The 22,917-nt window shown below is 38.3% G+C and overlaps 1 protein-coding gene and 1 long non-coding RNA gene across 14 annotated transcripts in view; both read right to left on the bottom strand.

Moving 5' to 3' along the window:
- On the bottom strand, nt 1–2,875 carry LOC126373404 (uncharacterized). Of its 2 annotated transcripts, none has more exons than XR_007567305.1 (4): nt 2,762–2,875; nt 1,508–1,576; nt 876–1,001; nt 1–135 (listed from the first exon to the last, which is right to left on the bottom strand). It is a non-coding gene; the product is annotated as an uncharacterized LOC126373404 (long non-coding RNA). The 2 variants fall into 2 exon arrangements; XR_007567306.1 differs by lacking the exon at nt 2,762–2,875 and adding an exon at nt 1,691–1,757.
- Nucleotides 2,876–4,481: 1,606 nt separating this feature from the next.
- Nucleotides 4,482–22,917, bottom strand: part of LOC126373273 (uncharacterized protein CG43867) — a 284,764-nt gene continuing 266,328 nt past the window's right edge. For 5 of the 12 annotated variants that reach the window (XM_050019339.1, XM_050019340.1, XM_050019348.1 and 2 more), the window contains 18 exons: nt 22,373–22,609; nt 21,651–21,852; nt 21,042–21,249; nt 20,421–20,582; nt 19,777–19,917; nt 18,540–18,684; nt 17,544–17,656; nt 16,793–17,029; nt 12,940–13,059; nt 10,949–11,106; nt 9,788–9,965; nt 8,744–8,899; nt 8,062–8,236; nt 7,455–7,626; nt 6,447–6,576; nt 6,121–6,252; nt 5,371–5,451; nt 4,482–4,958 (listed from right to left, as the gene is read on the bottom strand). In XM_050019339.1, the coding sequence (XP_049875296.1) occupies nt 4,539–4,958; nt 5,371–5,451; nt 6,121–6,252; nt 6,447–6,576; nt 7,455–7,626; nt 8,062–8,236; nt 8,744–8,899; nt 9,788–9,965; nt 10,949–11,106; nt 12,940–13,059; nt 16,793–17,029; nt 17,544–17,656; nt 18,540–18,684; nt 19,777–19,917; nt 20,421–20,582; nt 21,042–21,249; nt 21,651–21,852; nt 22,373–22,609 (3,167 nt within the window). In that variant the 3' untranslated portion in view covers nt 4,482–4,538. The remainder of the gene's footprint in view (nt 4,959–5,370; nt 5,452–6,120; nt 6,253–6,446; nt 6,577–7,454; nt 7,627–8,061; nt 8,237–8,743; nt 8,900–9,787; nt 9,966–10,948; nt 11,107–12,939; nt 13,060–16,792; nt 17,030–17,543; nt 17,657–18,539; nt 18,685–19,776; nt 19,918–20,420; nt 20,583–21,041; nt 21,250–21,650; nt 21,853–22,372; nt 22,610–22,917) is intronic. The other 7 variants (XM_050019342.1, XM_050019341.1, XM_050019343.1 and 4 more) reach the window with 7 other exon arrangements.

Below are 22,917 nucleotides of genomic sequence, written 5' to 3'. Positions count from 1 at the left end.
AAAATATATTAATACGGTATGGCACTTGCCTTTATTAGAAAAACCTTCATTTTCAGTTATTACAGTTAGTCATTAAGTGTTTTCTTGAACATTTTGCTCCTTTCCGATCACCCCCTCTTTGCTTTTCGGTAGAACCTGCAAATGACAAAATATAAAAAACTATTAAGTATGATAATAAATTACTAAAAAGAAAAACAACCATTAATACCTATTATAGTAAGCTTAGAGATGAGCCAATTTTCCAACGTATCCGAAAAGCGACAGTGTCAGTGATAAAAATGTATGTGATTGACATAAGGTCTGTCACTGTCGTTTTACGTACTTAATCGTTTGCAACTTGGCTAAAACCCCATAAAAGCCAGTTGGTTTGCATAGGAGATAACTCTAGAAAAAACTACATTAAGCAAATCAAAAATATATCTGTGGTTGTTATGATAAGAGGAAAATGACAGAATAATTATACCATAAATACACAGGCACTGACTATTTCAGAGAAACTTTACCACGCGCCGCTTCCAGGTTAGTAGGTAAATACCTATATCAATCTAGAATACAAATACTGAAAGGATATTTCGGCATACAAAACATGGAACGTTTTCAGCTGCTTAGCTTCCCGGCCAAGTCGTAAATCAGAAATGGTACTAATATTATTTTTTTTGCCCAAAAGTAAGATGATCTGTGCGTCGGAGGGCACGTTAGGCAGTCGGTTGCGGCTTAATTAAGTATGCAGGTATGTCGTCGTTACATGAGGCATGTCATGGACCTATAGCGGCTCAGTAGTAACCCTGATACCAGGGTTGATGAGGTCAGTCAATTATTGTCTCAACCCACACGAGAGAAGAACTTTAGTAGGATACGGATAGGTACATACGAACCTTCAAGAGAATGTGTCTCATGTTGACTACGACGAGAAGATATCCCATAGTTTCTTGAAATATTTTTGCATTTCTGGTCATTCTTCCACTGGGTTGTACTGGATTGGGTTGCAGTATTAGTGGAATCTGTTAATTGTAACATAATGGTTTAAATACATTGTTTGTAGGTAGGTACATAATAGACGTTAAGCAATAAAAAGGACCCATTACCAAATCACCCTAAAAATTAGACACAAACCTAGATATTTTATCGTTATTTAGGTATTAAATAGAAGGTTAGTACCAATGCGTTAATAATAAAATGTATATCAAACTCAAGCGCACAAATAACAACAAAATCAAGGATGTTTTTGCAAAAGTTAACTTATATACCTAGGTAGATAATTCACAACCAAGCCGAAATACTACAGTTGATCACGTAACAGTTTTTTGTTCAAATATCTTTATTTTATTCATATACCAGGTGCTATGCCAGGTGATAGCGAATGTACAAAAACGGCACACCCCAATTTAAATAGGTAGTTAGTTTATAGATTAAAAGCACCGAATAGGCACATAGGCATGCTTAGTTTACTTTAATAATTAGTACAGAGCAGTGCAATCATCATCACGCATTAACCAAACCAACTTACGTCAAGTAGGTCGTCAGGTAGGTAGGTAGGTAGGGTAGGTAGGTAGGTAGGATCTGCTTCTGTGTAAACCTTAAAAAACAAAATATTTATAATATTAATAGTCTAATAAATAGTAATATACTAAGTAGGTAAGGTAATAGGTACCTAAAATCTAGCTAGTCTATTTATAAGTAAATAACTCACCATCTTCGATTTTGTCCAAGTTGAGCATACGTATAATCCTTGGGTTTTTTACTTCCACACAAAGATATGCACGCTTCGAGTAGCCACCATGAACAAATTAAATAGAGAGATAATTATTACATCTATCCAACATTCATCAATCATGACTTTTTATTCTAACAAAAATCGACCTTATTATTACTACAATGCGATCGTTATTTGTAGGGCCGTATGCTGACTGACGGAATACCGTGGTAAAACTACGATCACAAATAGACAATCAGCTTTCACTCTACAAATAACGATCACAGTGCAATAATAATAAGGTCGTTTTTTATAAACTTCGTCGGCAATAATTTTGTCTATAGGTGATCTTGGTTTTACCGTGGTAAAACCACAATCAGCATACGACCCTACAAATAACGATCACAGTACAGTAATAATAGGGTCGATTTTTGGTTGAATAAAAAGTCGAGATTGACGAAAAATTGGTGGATAGATGTAATACCTCTCTAATATCTTTCTAATACCTCTCTTTGAGTGTGCAGCCCGCCGCCGCTGGCACGGCGTAAATACAGTAACCAAATAAAACATAGGGATTTACGCTAGTGATAAGTAAGTATATTTACTTAGGACATTAATAAGTAGTCTATATTTGCAGGTAATTAGAATAACACGACAAATGATTCAAATTATTGTCTTTAAAAGAGTTGTATTCATATTTACGAAGAGTATAAGTAGTGTAAAATATATCATCGAAAAATGAAGATAAATGAAATAACGTAATAGTAATATCAAACCTTGCTTGGAAAAAACTACGTGATTATATTTACACCAAACCGTTACACTAAAAGATTCGCAGAATAGGCAAGTAGCTGGAGTTACAACAAATAGTAACGCTAAAACATTCGTGGAATAACGAAGTAACTAGACGTACAACCACTGTCGTGTCGTATAATGTCGTGAAACATGTCAGTACGTTTACTTACGACTCGACCATCCTAAAAAACTTTCGTGTAAAATCGAAGTAAGTGTTATTATGACTTTACTATATGGGAAAATACCAAAAAAAAATCACGTATTTATACTTACTTTCTTATTATGGGGGAAAAATATTTTTATCAATGTTGCACAATTTCATTGTTTTTGTAATAATTTCTTCATTTTTACTGATATCTTAATGAAAATTTGTGAGAAGGTGTATTCACGTACGCTGAATTGAATGGTGCAATAAAAAAAAAATGTCGCTAGTCCACTTACTGCGTTTTTCCACGGGGGGTGCGATATATTTTTAAGTTTCATAAATCGAATGAAACTATGCGCTACCGAAAATATAATATAAATAAAAATAAATTCAGAACAAGTCAAAAATAGATATTTATGTAAACAGCACTGTTATTGATAATGTATAACTAAAAAGAAATTATCAAAATAAAAAATTGCACATGATTTGAGTTTGAGGCTTTCAGTTGTACCAATGAATTCTAGGTCCTTATTACCGTCTCAAAACCAGCTTGTTTAATTAAATATTCATTCTACAATCATAAATATGTGAAAATTCGCATTTCCGACAGTCTGCTTTTATACTCGGCCATTTAAAAGCGATTGGTCAAAATATTACACTTAAAACGAATACTATGGACATTACCTACATTTAGAAAACTACCTCTATTTAGCTTTCAATATTCGTAGCTTTTTAGACATTAGCTTTAAGGCGGGAAAAACGTTCTTTCGAATTTTGATTTGTTTAGTTATTTTTCGAAAACGAATATTCGCGATTCATATTTCGAATACTTAATAAGCACGTAGACATTTTATGTAAGTGAATTTATTTTCAATTAAAAAGAACATGATGTTCCCGCCTTTTTATACTTAGTAAAAAGTTTCGGTAGTACCAATAATTCAGTACGATTCAGATAAATACTTAGAAAAAAACGTATATTGTACGATAGCAACTAAACTAGTAATCTCTTGGTATAGTGACCAGGTAACAAAGACAGCATAGCCCTATTTTGGTACTTGTACATCACCTCTACGCCTAGAATACACTAGAATGTTCTAGAAAGATTCGTTGAAGATCTTATGATAACATCAGTCCGTTTTGGCCCTATGCTCCTTATAATTGTATAAAATGGACAAATTGTGATGTTTCTTGTGATGGATAAGGAACCGAAGGACTTCTTTTTAATTTTAATTTATTTGAGTAATATTGATTAGGTACTGTGATAGTTAAGATGGGTATATTTCGAAATGTCATCCTGAACGAGATTCATCATTTGGCTTTCCTATGTATTTAGGGAATATTATTCTTAATATTTGTTCTTTGAAAACTTATTAAAATTACTATTGAAATCGAATGCATGGCCAATTTGAGATTCGTAACAATATTACACAATTGTTCGTAGTAAAATTCACCGGTGAAACTATCCCTTATCACTAGGGCGCGTCCTACATAGCATTTACCCTGCACATACGTATAAATTGCTAAACAAAATACAAAATTGGCGTTGGCATAGAACCTTCAATACATCCTATAACTATTTTACAAGCACTGAATTTAGCGACCATTTAAAAATTAAATTATAATAGTAATTAACCTATTATTACAAAGCCAATAATATAAAAATGCTGAACTGTTACGCTACAAAATATGAGGTATATTTAGAATTACTTTCGTTATTCGCACGCTAAACGTTTTGGTGGAATGGTATGACTTTCGAAACTTTGGACCATTACGACACGACCGATTTTGAACGTTTCACTTTCAAAACACTGTCTATTGAATTGCACTACTTTTGGGAACAGTCGTGTTGACACTCGAGACAATCCTTGCACAGCTTAATGAGTCTGAGCTCATTTACATTCTGGATCACGCGACACCACTGTCTTGTGTGTGGGTTCTCTTCTTTTCGCTCCGGTGGTGATCGGGGGTGGATTTGAGTATATCTGGTTGTCCGTGGGAGAGAACTCTAGCTTCCCCCTGTTGGTTGAATGTGGAAGTGTGTGAGCTAAGTGTGAGAGTTGCATTTCTGTCTGAACCTAGGGTCATGGTTGTGGCGTGGGAATTTAGAGTGTTGTGTCCTGTAGTGTGGTGTGTGTGGTGGGATTGGCTAAGGTGGTGCGTGTGTGGCAGAGTGGAAGGGCTAGAGTGGGGCAGGGTGGAGGTGGGTTTCCGGATGGATCTGTGGCTGCCATTGCGCGTGAGTGAGTTCATCTGGGGCGTCCCCGTGCCTCCAGGGCGTAAGATCGCGTTTTTGTAGTCCGCTATTAAGTGGGTAAGCTCTGCCATCTGTGAATAAAAAAATGTATTAAATAAAATATATATAAATATCTGTAAAATTGGTGCTGATTCCTGTTCACACCATCTAATTTTATTTTAAGTTCTACTTGTCATTTTCTTATCCGCTGAAAAAGAAAGGGACGGGTAATGTTGCATATAAGCGAGATGCCTATTTTATTCACAAGAATGCTCACTACCTATCACGTTGGTTTACCAGAAACCTCAGTGGGGTGTGGGTACTTAGTTCATCTTGCGATGAATGTACCTCTAACTAGCCCAATTGTGATATAGTCGAGAGCTTATGTAATGTTATGCATCTAAAGTACGAACGACCGTAAGGAGTTTTATGTCATGTCATGGGCTTATAAGTCACTGGAATTGCTATGTTATGGAATAGAAATGATATGGTGTGTTAGCTTACCTTGGGCTTATTGAGACTAATCAGCATCTTATGAACAGGACTGGTCGCATCTTCAGCATCGATGAGCATCATCAAATCATCCTGGGAACAAAAATAACATTCGGTATATACATTTTGGCTTTTAGCGTCCGGCTCACAATTTGATGTTCCTGAGTTCGATTTTCAAAAATCACCTCATGAGACTGTCTTCAGTTTGTATAGGATATTACAACTTCAATTCTTAAATAGTGTTCTACTAAAACTCTGTTCAATTCTTAGTGCTGATTCTGAGTTAGTTGATCGACTCAACATATTCTCTGTAGAATTTGGTCGATTACTAAAATATTTCTACTTTAAGACCATCAATTCAATGTAAATTTCCTTTGGCGATATAGTAAAGATGCAAGGGTTGCTGAAGATGGTCATCGACTTTACAACCCCAAACAAAGAAATAATCATCAATACTCAAACTCAAAAATATTATTCATTAGGTAACATAGTTACACTTTGAATCGTTTTTTTTTACATAAATGCATTTCTTGTCGAACGTCTCATGCGCCTAAAACTACTGCAGCTTCTCACAAACTGTATAGCCAAGAAAAAGCTGCATGAAAAACCTCGGAGTAGGGACCTTCTTAAAAAATATTGAATAAAATTTTAGTAATTTGACTGCCTAATATTAGTTCCCAGGCAGTTATTCCCAAGAATATCTGTCTTCTAAATAGTCATTAATCTTTTAATATAAACCTTTAAATAAGTATCCGATCTCACCTGTAACCCTCCAAAGAGTCCGATGGAATTGAGCGCGTAGCGACCGATGACCGACATCGACGCCAGTTCCAGTACGGTCACACCATCCTCAGACACCGCCAGCCACACCATCGATAGGTCTGGTTGCTTTATCTGTCAATAATCATTAAGAAAAGTATTACAAAATGAAAAAAACTCACAGTAATTAAGTCTTCCAGGATATGGTATATCATCAGGTCGCCGGTCAGTTCCTTGGGCGTATTACCTGACAAATGCGTTTCGTGCGAGCATATATAAGTAAAGTATATGCAGGAATAGTCCCAACCAAATGTTGGTATTGAACGTACCCTAGCTTGGAACAGCGTAGCACCGAAGAAAGGCCACTTCCTGGTGCAGTTGAGGTAGATTCTCACGCAGTCCGCCGTACTCCGGCCCTTCAGCGCTATCCATTTTGACCGGAGTTTCTCTTCCACGTCCCTGTAGTGATAAATTAAAATTGAATCGCATTATATTAGTTATACGTAAAATATGCTATTGTTACTTAATGCATAATTCATTTTCGCAAATAAGTTAAAAATAAATGAAATTGATTTTTGACTATGTCACACGTCTTCTATTTCTAGATTAGCATTTTATAATTTATCTTTGACCCAGTCAAATACCCTCTTAGTACAAGCAAGACTAGTTTTTAAGCCTTCGTCTGAACTTAGATTTTTGAAATCTACTTAAATCTATTACTACTCTACTTTTTGAGGTTTTTGGACTTTTGCCTAGAGTCTGGACTTGTTTTACAAAATTGTAGCCCTAATTTCGTGTATGCTTACTATAGGGCTTTCAATTACTTTGATACAATAACAATACGACAGATAGTAAACTGTCGAGAGTGAAAGAGACATCAAGAAAATGAATTGTTGTTTATCTGTCACACTAATTAAGCTCTTAAAAAATGAAATTTTATCTTGTCAATTACCCGTCCCTTTCCTATTTATCGGATAAGAATATAACAGGTATAACTTAAAATAAAATTAGGTGTGTGCTGGAATCAGCAACATTATTACTGAAATAGAGTAGTTTCCAACTAGTCAAACCAGTTACTTTTACTAAACGTCAAACCACGAAATTGCTAGGGAACTTGTATGAAACTTGTGACGTCATAGTAAAACGTGACAAATGTCGCAATTATTTTTACATTTTTCTTTATTAAAATTCATAAATAAGTTAAATAGAAAAATGGTTTTTGTCAGCTTTAGATCTGTCTTTATTTAGTGATCAGAATTTCATAATTTATCTTTGACCTAGGAAACTTCCCAATTGCGCGTTATCCGCCTATGTACACTGCATCGAAAAGCACTCACCGTAACTCATCATTACTTAAGCCAGCTCTGTATCGATACGGGTAGAACCTATGTGCCAGAGGCTGGTTATGTTGCGTGTTGGTGGTCGAGTAATCGCCCATGTCCAGTTGGGCCATCAGCGCTCCTAGCTCCGCTGCAAGCTCTCTGGTCACTGGGAAACGACCCGCTACCACTGTGGAAAAATAATATTTATTTTAAAAACTTTGATCAGGATTAACATTGTTAAAGATGATGAAAAGAAACATCGTGAGAATACCCACATAGCCAAGAAATACGTTTCGAAGGTGTGTGACCTAACCTATATTGGGCTGATACCCTTCGGGTTGGAAGGTCAGACAGACAGTCGCTTGTGTAAAAAACCGGACCTGTCAAATCTTCCAGTTTTGAAAGCAGACCTCGTGAAAACTGGATGTTTTCCTTCACAAAAATAATTGTTTTAGGCCCCTGCTGGGTTTTAAACCTGCAACTTCACAGACCATGACTAGCCAATTACGTGAAATTATCTATCAAAACATCTTTATGCTTACCTCTTTGATAAGGATTGCGACCATGACTGATGTCTTTCCCTTTGAAAAGGTTATGTGTTAAAAACTTTAATATCATTTACCTTGCTGATTAACTTGATAGCACAGCAGCAGTCTTTCCTTATCCGTTTCCGTTCTGATGGAGTTCTTAAAGTACAATCTATTCCTGTATGTCAGTCGAATTACTCGGGAGTTCTCGAACTTTCCGGAACCCTTCTCTCTTAGCGCCGTCTCCCATTTAGATATTACGTCGCAAAGCTGAAAACAAGTCAAAAATCAAACTCAATGCAACGAGAAACTAATTTTGATATCTTAATATAATTATGACGTGTGCATGGAATTTTATTTCGAGAATATTCCAAAGAGTGTAAAAATATGTTGTGCGAATTCTAGAATAAAAATAAAGGAAATGTGTTCATAAGTTTTGAAGAGAAGATCTAGATTGTTTTTGCACAAGTTAACAAAAGTAAGCAAATTTTTTTTTTCTTACGCAAAGGGAGGGCGTAAGAGGGAGGGATAAGACTGGGATTAAATTTGTCTTACGTAATAAATGAACAGTAACAACAGTTCTAGCCCTAACCACACCCCGAACACTATACAAAAATCTCGTTATTTCCGTGTGACATGTCTGTCACACCCCCGCGGGTTACTGCCAGTTAGACTAATGTGAGACCCATAGGGGGTGAAATAAACCTAACTTGGGGCGGGACGGAGTGTGTGCGTTCAGTACGTAGTATTATTCTTTATAACATGCATTGACTGTACCTTTTTATCCGGCTTGATGTGATGTTCCAAGTCCTTCTCGATGGGATCGTCACTGAACAGAGCGAAGCCCGAATGCGCCGTCTCCCGGCACCCGAGCTCCGTACTGAGGGTCGATAGGAACTCCTCCACAGTAGTCGACCCGTCGAAACTTATCACCTGATGAGTGTATAGGGTGTTACATGAGTATTTTTATGATAATTTTTGTTTTTATAGCACTTACCCGTACTTAGGAAAACTCATACATAAACATCACTTACCCGTGCTTAGGGAAACTCATACATAAACATAAACAGCCTATACACGTCTCACTGCTGGGCACAGGCCTGCCCTCAATCAACCGGACGGGGTATGGAGCATACTCCACCACGCTGCTCCACTGCGGTTGGTGGAGAAAATTTAAATCGGAAAAAAACAGACTCGGACGGCACTTGAACCCATTACACCACCGGGTCCTCCTCCTGTCCATGCGAAATTGTTTCGTTCATGCATGCACCCTGGATAATTTGCGAAAACACAAATTGGCAAGTGGCCCACCACATTGGCATTTAAAATTACAAAGAATATGATATGGCTTATATTCTATGAACTAAATATAACCAGTCGCTCGTAACATCCAGCATAAGATCGGGAATAAGGTGGCGGCTACCACTGACGTCCGAAATATTCAACACTGAATGGTCCGCGACGTTAAATAGGTACTTTTTTCTTTTCTTCTTCTTCTATCATGTGGGTTGTGAGGTGAATGACCAACTCGTCGACCCTGCTGTCAGGGTTACTATTGAGCCGCCAAAGGCATCATATAACGACCAGGACCAACGGGTTAACATGCCTTCCGAAGCACGGATCATCTTACTTTCCGACAATCGGGTGATCAGTCTGCAATGTCGTAGCCAAACTAGGACTCAAACAGTAATTTTTATGATGTCCCCGCCGGATTTCGAACCTGGGGCCTCCGGAGCGCGAGCCCCACGCTCAACCACTGGACCACGGAGGCCGTTCTTTTGAAAAAGAAGAAGAGCAGAACACTGAGTGAAATATATTTACCTGGTAAGTATTATTGAGCATGTGCACAGGTATAGCGTGTGGCAGGCAGTGGTGGTATGGGTTCTTGAGCAGGATGGACAGCACTTCCATCCTCGACGGCTTGTCTTCCCGCCCGCCATTGCGGATGGTACGCTCCAACGCACGTGCGCAGTACGCGGCGTACTTGCCGCATTCCGTTCTGTAATTGATTATTTGTATTGGTCTTGTATTTATTTTACCTAGACATAAGCAGCCTATATGCATCCAACTGCAGAGCACAGGTCTCCCCTCATGTTTGACCTATCATGTGGGTTCCTATTCGTGTTTATTCTAAGTGCAGTTTTCACTAACACAGTTGGCTCTACCTTATAGACGGTGACCTATGTCTCACCACCTATCACGTTGGTCTAACAGAAAGCTCGGTGAGGTTTGGGTACATAGTTCACTTTGGGATGGATGTACCTCTGAGTACCTCGATTGGGATGTAGTTGTGAGCTTATGTTGAGATGTTCCTAAATCTATGGTTTACGGCATACTTAACAGAACATTTCAATATGTTCGTGTTTATCTTAAGTGCAGTTTTCACAAACATAGTTGGCTCGACCTTTATAGACGGCGATTCGGCTCACCACCTATCACGTTGGTCTAACAGAAAGCTCGGTGAGGTGTGTACTTAGTTCACTTTGCAATGGATGTATCTCTGACTATCCCAATTGGGATATAGTTGTATCTATGGTTTACAGCACACCAGTGTTTCTTTGTTAAAAAACATGGACATTTGTTTAAGACAGCAGCTGATATTAATCCTAGAAGGAGACGGCTACCACACGAACTAGCAAGGGACTACTGTCCAAAAACTACACTTTGTTTAGAAAGTCCTCATAACATATGCATAAAAGTATACAATAAGTTACCTGATAAATTTAAAAACGGACCCACTAAAGTTATGACTTTTTAAATTACGCGAATGGCTTATTACTAATAGTTTTTATAGTATTAGAGAATTTTTGAATTTTTGACATTTGCATGCTAATAATAATTAGCAGGATAGAGATGCTGTAACACTGCTTTATACCATATTGTGACTCTGTACCTACCTATCCTAAGCGAATAAATGATTTCTGATTTCTTTTTAGAATCCCTAAAAAACACCATATTTTAACCCATTTTATAAGTACTCACTTGGAATCCGAATGCCTGCTAAGATGGAGCTTCAAGTACCACAGCAGCCTGTTATTCCTCGGTACAAACAGACTGACAGCTAATGCCAACAATTGCCATCCTTGCACAAAACTATATGTGGGCGGGTTGCTCTTGCAATCCACTGAGAGAAGAGGCGCCTGAAACCAATCCTTCACATGTAGGTAATTCAAAATTCGAAATTATTTATTTAAAAATTGGCTTGCAGAGTTACCAGTTTTTGACTGTCAAATTATATTAAATTCTATCTTACTAACTGTAAAACCACTTCGGCAAAATCTTTGCAGCACTTACGGGACCCTACTGTTTCATAATATTTTTTTTATTCAATTTATTCAAATTTTATTGCAAAGATTATTCAATTCTTTCCCGTGTTTTATTGACAAACAACTTGTGAATCAACTTTCACATGAACCTTCTTGACGCGAAGTGTCGAGTTATTACACATGCGATCTTGCAAACCATCATAAATGGAGTTATTGTATTATTTATGCGTTATCAGATCGTTATTTTTAGGTCGATCGATTTCATGACCAACAATGCATAAATATAATGTATTTACTAGTGATATAGATTAATGCGAGAAAAAACTATTAAGGACGTATCTAGAATTAAACCATCACTGTGACAAATAACGGGCAAAAATTGTGAGTACTATTTGAAATAAATAACCATTATGATGTGACTTATTGTTATAGGTAAGCCTCGGCAGGAAGACAATTTATCGATTAAATATAGACATACGTATATTGCGAGACGATGAAATATAAAACCATTTCCGTACCATGTAATTCTTAAACTTCACCCACTTTCTTGCTTTTCTCATTTAGTATCAATTAAAAGTGTTAACAATTATTAAGTGTTAAAGGAACAATGGAAAAATACAAATATTGGCTTCAGGACATATACATGTTACTATACATAGGTATCTACAGATCTTTATACTGTGACAATGCGAATGCTATTGCTGTTTGACTTGGATACTGTATATTTGGGGCAAGGCTGACGGTAAATACAGTTTGAATTGAATAAAAACATAACATATCCTATACCAGAACAGGCGTACTCTCAATCTACCGGAGGGGGTATGATATGAACCATGTTGCTCCACTGCGGGTTGATGAAGTAGTAGGGACCTACGAACCGCGGAATCATCTTACGCTTACACCATCTAATACACTTTAAGATTTTATCATCAGATAGCCGTATCCGGGTAGAATTTGTGTATTCAAACGAATTATTGGTACGAAGTTTTTCAAAAATCGAATCCTCTTCTCAGGTTCGGGTAAACGGCGCGGGTTTACACAAGTCTGCTCATAATGACAATGTACTTTTCTATCTGCATAACCTATCTAGGGTAACCTTTAAGTAGCTTAAGTTGGTTTGTTAAATACTTTATTATATGTTTTGTTTTATAAGCTGTTGGTTATCTAAATAAAATAAATAAATAAATAAAATACCTGGCGTGGATTTGAATGGTAGGCATTTGTATGTATGTACACTATGTACAGTAAATACAGCCGGTTAGAAAGAGATTCAAACGTTGTTATTAACCACTTATTGCACACACACAGAACAACATTCTATAAGTGGGTAGTTTCCCAGATAAAAGACAAATTGTAAAGTGCTGAATTACCTTCTTAATAAAGACGAGTCTAAGCAATATCTGTTTTCAATAACTCAGTTGCGAATTTTCGTCGTGTACTCATACAAATCAAGAACTCTCGGCATATCATGGGAGCAACCTACAGAGGCTGCAAAAGATCGGGAGAAATCTATTATTCGAGCCTATCCTGTTTTGACAGGAAATCTCACATATCCGGTTTTGACGTTTAGTAATTAGTGATTTGAGAAACCTAGTTAATTGGAGACAACCCTATATTGCCAATATAATGAAGAGCGTGATTACTTGGCACAAATACTCCAATTTTAGTACCATCAGCCTTACCATCCTAAACCTAGTTTCCGTTTACCTGTATGGAGCTAGGCGAGCCAGCCGAGTTTTGTGGCGCGTCGCCCTTGCTGTCCCCGCCGACGGACGAGGCGCCGGTGTCGCACGTAAACAGCGATTGTGTCGCACACAGAAGGAGTTGCTGTACAAATGAAATGTTGGTGTTCCGACACAGTCTTGGGGGGGTACTTTTGTTGTTGGGGGGTAATGTCGTTGGGGGGTTCTGCTGTTGGGGGGGTTCTGTTGTTGGGGGGTTATTGGGGGAGTTTTATAGTTGTTGTGAGACGTCTACTTTTGGAAGGAGTAATTATTCCTGTTATTGGTAGTCCATAGTTGAGTGAACAGTATTTAAGACTAGTTTGTAAGGGACATTGTATGCCATGGAAACGGAGGAGGAAAGTTTTCAGATGTAGAAAATTGGATTTATTGTAGTGGTTGCTACAAAAATTCTGGTCGTGGTCACTAGTTTGTGGCTGTTCTTTGGTGAGATTTCAAATTATTCACTGGTAAAAGTCGATTTTGGGATAATATGCAGTTTACACTAGTTTTTTGCCATTGAGACATTTGAGTTAAGGAATTTAGTTTTCTGGGCGACCGTTGAAGTTTACTTAAAATTACTTAGATGGCTTGACATTAATATGTTAATAATTCTTTACTATATTATCCTAATAAAAATGTGCAGGATTCGAACCCACTGATTTTCAAGCCAATGAAATAAGAAGTAGGTATGTTAGTGCTTGTGCATTGTGGTGATATGTCATGTGCTGTTATATTTCCCCAACCAAAGGAAACGTTCCACAATTCAAGTGGGTATTTACAATTGAGAATAGTAATGTGGTTTTTGAGTGAAGATTTAAACTTAACGTGAAACTGCATAACATGCGTTGTCCGTATGTGGTCTTAAAGATTTTGGTTTTGGCGACTACTCTGAACCTAAAGGACCCTATGAACAGCGGACAAAGTAAGATGCGAACAATATAAACCTTTCAGCGCCAATGCAAAACTAGACTAGTTACGCTAATTAAAAATAATACAAAATACTAGCAAACGGTTCTTCTATTCATACAATAATAAGATTTTAGTACGTATATTCACGTACACCAACCTATTATAAAAAATCATATTAAGTCGATCTACAATATAAAATTTCATAACATAACTACACTCGCGCGGACAGTAATTTACATCTAAGTAAAATTATTTTATACTCTTAACATTGAAAATAGCAATTTCATTATACACAATTGAAATACTTTTATAGTGACTTACACACGTTATGCAGTTACACAACTAAATACTTACCTTAGAAGACTTACTATTAAATATCGAGTAATATAAATATGAACAGACAGACTAAAAAACTTGCAATATCAACCTTTTAATACAAAGGAGATAAGTGCGGGGTCTAGCTAACAGTATGGTATGATAGATCAACGAAAAATAATAGGTAAAGGTACATTCCCTAGGACTAGGGTGGGGTCAACATTCTTGGAAGAAAACTTGAAAAAAATCGGGGAAATTTACACCAACATTCCATTTGAAAATTTGCAACGAGACATTTATTGTTGTGGCAACATTTAAGAGATTTTTGTACTTTCTTTTGATAAAGAATAACTTCAAGTGCATATTCTTAGATTCAAAAATCTCTCATTATAAATATGAACGAAATACTCTGAAAATAGCTTAATGTTGCCAAAACTAGACGATCAAGTTGGAATACAACTTTTACTAAACCAATTTCGATATGTTCTCACTATTACGTGGACAATTTATACAAAATTTTGCATATATCCAAGAAGCCAATAAATGTTATTTTCACATACACAATTCCAAATTGATCAACCACGAGACTGAAGCGATTATTTTCTTTATTTTTTATTATAGCAACACACAAAGCGACATTTACTACGTTAATGGTTTGTTAGTGTATATTTTGTGGTACAACGCAAATTAAGTTTTAGCTACTTCGGTTATAGTGTGCTTTCGTGTGTAAGAGTTTTTTTAGATAGCACTACTTTTAGTATTCCGTACTGTATGTAAATTAAGTAAAAAAAATATGATACTTTCAAATCAATATAGATTTAATGAGACCATCATGAACGGACATAATTATGAACTTATTTTGTATTAAGTAGGTAAAGGCTCCGATTCCTGCACACTTCCTAATTTTATTTTAAGTTATACTCGTCACAGTCTTATCCGCCGAAAAGGGAAGGAACGGATGATTGTCAACAAGTTAATTTTAAAACGAATGAATAATCCGGGCGAATAAAATAGGCATCTCGCTGGTGGGCAATCCGGTATAACTTAAAACTTAAAATAAAATTAGATGACGTCTGCAGGAATTAGCACCAATATTGAGTTATTTTCGTCGATGGAAATGTCTATATAAGTACTTTATAAAACCGTAAATATGTTAAATGATCAATGTATAAAGTACGGAACACTTCTAGCGACTAAAACTGCCGCTACTTAGAAGTGGTACAGTGTGATTTACGAGTGGAAACATCTACAAGTAACCGCCAGATCACCCGTGTAGAAACCGATGGTAACCATGATTATAGTGATGATTATTATGAGAAAAGCATAGAAGCGTACTGCCGAAAGCCAAAGGCGATGCGAGTATGAAGCAAATGTGTTTATACTTCCTTTTCTTTGGCTTTCTTTACCTTGAAGAAAATATACTTTTACGAACAGTAATGGTCGAAGTTCTCCATAATTATTATACTCGTAGTTGGATCGAACGATATGTATCAAGTTTTCCTATTATATGTCTCAGTTGTAATATTATAATGTTCGCGTTGTCATGTATTTCGTTATGTTTAACACCGAAAGCCATGCTCACATTTTAGAGGATAGATGACGCATAACTTTTATGGAAAATGCGAAATAGTCCTTAGTAGATAAGAAACAAATATCACGTTACCGCAAACAGTTTCTTGTATTTTTGTCATTGCGATGCGCTCTACTAGAAAAGCAGTTATAATCTGCTCTCTGGCATAATCAATGAAAATGAGTGAATGAATGACGTCACAAAAGAGATGTGACTACAATGACGTGACAAAATAACTATTTCGCATCACAATAAAAGCTATTCATCCAATAACACAGCAAATAAAACATAAATAGTTGGAGCACTTCGAATTTTGAAACATTTATGTGATTTACATTTACAACGTGTGATATTTAATTAGAAGAGCTCCACATATAAGGCTGAGATTATATAAGTGCGGCAATCAAGCGGTTATCAAAAAGGGGTATCTTTCTTCTGCTAATTCAATGTCGAGGCAGCATTTTTGATGGTTTTTGGCTTGTTTTTTACGACTTTTGCCAATGCTTCTGCGTCAGGCAAGCTTTACGGACACAAAGTAACAGTTCTATGAGCATCTAACATAACATAAGCTCACAACTATATCCCAATTGAGGAAGTCGCGAGATGAACTAAGTACCTCATTGAGCTTTTATTTTTTTATGATCACCTAAACTGAACGTATCTTTCGGCCTAGCTATGATTTTAAACAGATAAATTACCATGACCGGAGTAACTGACCCAATATTTTCTCAACCTTGAACTATTCGAGAATAGTGCTATATTGATTATCCAAGCACATCCTTCTGAACATTTTTTCTTCATCGAGCTTTTTGTTAGAGCAATGTTATAGGTGGTGAACCGTATCGTCGTATATAATGGTAAAGCCAACAGTGTTAGTGAAAACTGCACTTAAGATAAATTAATAATTCATTAGTGCAAGTCCGGTGGCAAAATTCGAACCGCCAAAAATAACCATAATCAAAGATGTCGCCTCGACGTTCAGAAACCTCAGTCCGATTGCCGCTCCCAGCGTCTCAGCCGGTCGAAATAAAACTGAACTTACGTTCTTAAGCTTGGCGGCTTTTACGTTTAGCTTTGCGTTGCGTCTGGCCGTCAGTGGTGTTACCTGCACGCCATGCTTCGAATGGGTGTGGGGGGTGGTTTGTTTGGCGAGGCAGGAGACCAGTTCGTCTTGCAGTTCTGTGACCTCTAGACATTGCTGGAGTGCGTTCTGTGCGAGGACCACGTGGTAGTCAATGCCGGCGTGCTCCACCGCCACCGACATGAATAGTTGTACGCACTGGAACGTTGGAACACATATATATTCGATTTTATTTTTAACACGTGAACGTGGAACTGAAAATTAGATATCAACCCTTATCATTAGGAATTTATATACACACAATGTCATGAAAAATGTGAGACACGTGTGGGACATGCACATATGTGGTTCATACACAGTGAACGTGTTAAATAAAGTGGGTTTGTTCTTGACACCATTCTGCCTATAGTGCATGGAGTTTACCCAGAAGGTGCCTATTCAGTCTTAAAGTAACACCGATGGCGGAAGTGCATATTCGGATGCTTTTTTACCAAAGCTGCGGCAGTTCTTCTTCTTCAATCGTGTGGGTTGTAAGGTGGATTAGCAACCCCAACAACCCTGGTGTCAGGGTTACTATTGAACCGGCAAAGGCCCCTGACGTGGCTCATGAAACGACTTCTAACTTGCATCAGTAAGCTGTGGTAGTTGACTAATATAGATAACACTTCTGCACCCACTCTCTTACAAAATTAAGTTACAGAATGTAGTTTACCTTAAATAATTTTAAAGCTTCGGCTTGTAGCGCCTCGGAATTCAATGATGTCAGTGGTGATGTTAAATTTTCCTTGGAATACAGTAAAGTAGGATGCCTCCACAGCACGCAATCTGAAAATGAAATGACGAAAAGCGAGTTATTAATTACGCGATGTCATTTTTAATGGTTAATAGGAGGGTTAAAAAGGCCATATCGAAGAAATTCATGTATATGCCGCAAATGTCAAATTGCAATATTGCTTTTTTAGATTAATTGCTTTTTTTTTGACGTGACTTATTGTAGATTTGCCGCAGATGACATTAACTACTTGGCCGGACAAATGGGGAGCGCTGAAGGCTCTCACCCGGTACAACGTTTAAGACAACAGGCCTGAGGGTGCCCAGTTGGGCGCGAACCTCGGCTCAGGGCGTCGTCTGAGGAAAAATATTTGAAAGAATTAATCGACCCTAGTGGGTCGATAGCGATAGGCGCTGAATGAGGGAAATCGTCGACCACGCCGGCGGGGTCGGTATAGGGGTGAGATTAATTGCATTTGTGGCATTTGACCACAATGACGACATGACGCAAACTATTATTCACTCTTAATTTTTAAAGACCACGATTGTCGTAAATCATCGCTATTTCACATTAGAAAGGAAGTCTGAAAGTAGCGCCGGTTTGTGAGAAATTGAGGAGCAACAGATTAGCATGATACGGGCATGTAATGATGTAAAATGCACTTACGAGGTTTTCTCTAATACAGGGTGTTAGTGACATCGTAACGAATACTGACAGGGATGATTCGGACCATGATTCTGAATTAATATCAAGTGGAATTTTCCGTCGCAAAATGCATGATTTCTTATGTATGTTGATATTTTTTTCTTCATTTCTATACTTTTGCGATGGAAAATTCCACTTGATATTAACTCAGAATAATGAGCTGAATCACCCCCGTGAGTATTCGTTACGATGTCACTAACACCTGTACATATAGAGAGAGTGAGTACTTACTGGGGTCTCCGTCGGTCTCCATGAGCTTCTGCACGAGTTGTTCGAAGTGCGTGCCCTGACTGAGGCCGCCACCGCTGACCACTGTCAGGTGGTACAGCCACGAGTCTTTGTCCGCTTTGCTCTCGAACAGCAGGTACGTCGGGCCCTGAAACGAGGATACGGTATTCTTTTTTTTTTTTTGCTGTTTACGACTATAATAAGTTATACATTGTTTTACGCGGTTATTATCATAATTAAAGCACATAATAACGGGTTCTTACCGCGTTTAAATGGGGATATGAGACTCCCGATATTTCGACACTGTTGCAAGTGCCATGATCACGGGATGACTGATGAGATTGGAGTGGACAGTGTCGAAATATCGGGAGTCTCATATCCCCATTTAAACGCGGTAAGAACCCGTTATTATGTGCTTTAATAAGTTATACGCTTAATAATGATGAAAGCTTTGCTCATGTCACTAACACCCCGTGCAAGTACAGATAGCCATACAAATAGGTATGGGTGTTAGTGACACCGTAACTAATACTGAGGGGGATGATTCAGACCATAATTCTGTGTTGATATCAAGTGGAATTTCCTGTCGGAAAATTCATGAAATTTTTTGTTTTTTTTTTAAATTATTTTCAGTTCCATACTTTTGCGACGGAAAATTCCATTTGATATTAACTCAGAATTATGGCCTGAATCATCCCTCAAAGTTTTCGTTACGATGTCACTAACAGCCTATATATATAAGTTGGGTATTTGCATTATGTGTACTTAGTGGATAGTCGAACAGTGCATTAACCTCTCATATGCCGAGATACCAGACACAATAGATTTTACATTGTGTCTGGTCGAGATCCGCGTTCCGGCGTTCGAAAGATTAATCGAACTTGAACCGCCCCCGCCCACACCCGCGCCACACGTCGTTTCATTCTCAACATCTGGCGACGAGGATGGGATGGGAAAAAAATATGTCCAAAAAAATCAACAAATAAAAACATTATGCGCACTGCTAAGGAGTGGAATTATCTGCCGTCTTCTGTATTTCCGAATGCAGATAACCCGGGTGCTTTCAAGACCAGAGTGAACAGGCACCTTATGGCCAGTTCTATCTTAGGCCTCGTCAATGCCTTCGAGCAAGTCTGTGGCTAAGTACAAACCAAAAAAAAGCACCTAAGTGGGACAGAGATTCAACAGCTACTTCTAAACACACCAGTATAATACAATAGGTATTTTAACAGTCACTAACCCCAGTTACCTGGTGTTGCGGATAGATAGCGACAGTGAGGTGGTTGCGAGTGTCATCATTCTTCTCCTCTGAGTCGGAATCTGATACGTGTTCCACGTCTTCCACGCGGGCATCACGCATGTTGATCTGCCCGGTTGGATTCTACAGACAAAAATAAAAAAAAATATTAGTGATTGAGTTCCAAGTGAGTTCCGTGCTTCGGATGGCACTTTAAGTCGTTGATCATGAACATTATCTCCTTAACGTTATCCCGTTTTTTACAGAGTCCGCACACCTAACCTGAAAAATTAACAGGTCCCGTTTTTTATAGAAGCGACTGCCTGTCTGACCTTCTAACCCGAAAGGACATCCAGCCCAATCCAGTCCAGGTTAGGTCATATACCTCATTTCTTGGGAATGTGGGTTTCCTCACGATGTTTTCCTTCACCGCTGAGTATGTGTGATAATCATTTATGATCGAAAGACGAATTTGAAAATCATTGGTTTAGGCCCGTGCTGTTTCGAACATGCGACCATAAAGTAAGAGTCGCTCGTTCGTCTAACCGAGCTACTGGGCTACGCCTCCAAGAACCCGCACTGGAGCAGCGTAGTAGAGTATGCTATCGTTATAGACTTAACTTACAAAAAGGAGCGTTCCCACTAACCTGGTCTCCAGGAGTCTTGAAGTAAAGGAACATTTTTCCGATAAGCACACACCAACTCTTTTTCGCGTGACCATTCTTAACTTTGGTCAGCCATCCCTGGATAGTCGGTTTGTTATCTTCTTTGCTTAGCAGGAGCTTCGTCGCATTCCGCCTTTGGACATTCTGAAATGTATATAGGTTTATGTTAATTGTTGTCGCTTTAGGTATTTATGTGACATCGTCACATAAACGGTAGGGAGGTCCCTACCGTTATCCCGTTTTCACGGGGTCCATTTACCTAACCCGAAGATTTGACAGGACAGGTTTTTTTTACAGAAGCGAGTGCCTGTCTGACCTTCCAACCCGCGAAGGGAAAACCAGCCCAATACAGGTTAGGTCACATACCTCCGAGACGCATTTCTCGGGTATTTGGGTTTCCTCACGATGTTTCCCTTCACAGCTGAGCACGTGATAATCAATTATGATCCAAACATGAATTTGAATATCATAGGTTTAGGCCCATGCTGGATTCGAACCTGCGACCTTACAGTGAAAGTAGCTCTTCCAATTAGGTAATACTCGAGTAAAAAGGTACTTTTTTAACATTTTACTTCAATCGGGATCGATTATTGTCAATCGTACCTGTAAAACTCTAATCCAATCCTCCATAGTAGCGATACTATCAGCAGTCAGATAATAAGTCCGACTGCCAGTGAAGATCTCGAAGGTCGCCGCTCCCTCATTCCTGGATATCTTGCAAGCTTCACCCAAACCTATCTGCCCTTGAGGCTTGCGGTTTACTTCTGACTGCGACTTCCAGTATGACAGCGTGCCGTTTTTCAGAACGAACCTGTGGAGATAAACACACATTTATTAAGGAAGAGTTTTACCACTTATAAAGGCCGTTTCGCCGATGGCTCTCTGTCAGCCTATGCACATCTTATCTGGCAATTAATACAGCTATCACACACTTATTAAATTGTTCTTTTAATTACATTTAACACTGTCAAAGGTGAATGAAACTGAGCAATAATGCTTAACAAACCATATTTTATTGCACGATAAACTAAGAACGTACGTCTCACGGAGCTTTCTGTTAGACCAACGAGACAAATCGACAATAAGTCATAATTTATCACAAACACAAAAAATCCCTTCCGCTACATTTGAAACCAAGGTTCGAAACCAGTTTAAAAGAGAGAGAAAAGAAGAATTTTTCTGAAGCCGGTTTTGCCAAAACAAAATACTGACCATCTCTTCCGCCAAGTCTTCAGTTTCCCGCCAAGTTTTGCAAGATGGCCGCTTTTCTCGAGTGCGTCGTGTCTTCGCGGCGAGTCTGTTACAGGGGGCGCCCGGCCGAGCGACGCCAGTGAGGGAGATGCCATACTGTCACAGGATACCGCGTCCGGTGGTATCGCGTAATCATCTGACATACCGGATTCGAATGACGTGTCTGTGGGGAAGAAATTGACAATCACAACTTGCTTGTTAAAATTGATATAGGTGCTGTGCGTGCCGACGCTGGCGGACAAAACTTGACCTTATTTAATTTTGACAGCTCAAAAACTAAGTAGTACCGTCCTTCATTTATGACTAGTGCAAGACAGAGATAAAGCAAGTTATAGAACTGTCCAGCTATATTAAAATGAAGTTGGTGTCCGCCAGAATTAGCACCACTGTAAGAATAAAACTTTCTAAATTATGACTATTTCGCTTTATTGGCTAGAAGGAAGAGGCTTTTTTAACTATCTGCAATAACATTTGCAAAATAAAAAGCATGGCAGTACAGGCTTTTGTCTCCCTTTGGTTGTTTCGTACGCCCAACATTGACACGTATGATACCATTCTCCAAAAGATTCACCTTTTAAAATGGTTCTATACATGGTAACAATACCGGTCCCAGAATCGAGCCTTGTGGAAACAGAACCCTTTATACTACATTTTAACTGATTTTATCCCAAATATCGACTTACCTCTAGTCTTGCTTTGTTTACTAGGCGATCCACTACTCGACCTCTTAGCTGGACTTAGACTAGAACTCGTCTTCACACTCTTCGACGGGCTACTTGCACTGAGACTGGTGTCGGATGAACTGCATTGGCCATTGGCAGTGTTGTTCAATACTAATCCGTGGTTTGACGTTTGTTGTATAGACGCTGGTAGCAGATTCGTTACGTTCACGTTGTTGATTGGCATTTGTGATGTTCCGACTGTTAGCATGAGGGGGAAATGAGATTATGTGAATGTTATCTTTTACTAATGATATAGGTGTGTGATATAGTAGTACGGTTGAGATTGCGTTTTCGAGGCCTTTATGGCGGGGATTCCCCTACTCTACTCTCCCCTGGTCCTTCCCTGGGATGAAATGTATCCCTTTCATTTTCTGGAACCCCATGTCAAAGGGATACAAAACAAAGACACTGTAATTTAAATGACAACTAAAACTTTTCTAACAAGGATATAGAAAAGTAGAAGAAAAAGGTAAAGAGAAGTTAATTCAAAGGTAAAAACACTTTAT

Source organism: Pectinophora gossypiella, chromosome 15, assembly GCF_024362695.1.
Source record: "Pectinophora gossypiella chromosome 15, ilPecGoss1.1, whole genome shotgun sequence".
Taxonomy (NCBI): domain Eukaryota; kingdom Metazoa; phylum Arthropoda; class Insecta; order Lepidoptera; family Gelechiidae; genus Pectinophora; species Pectinophora gossypiella.
This window is presented reverse-complemented; position numbering and strand designations above follow the sequence as displayed.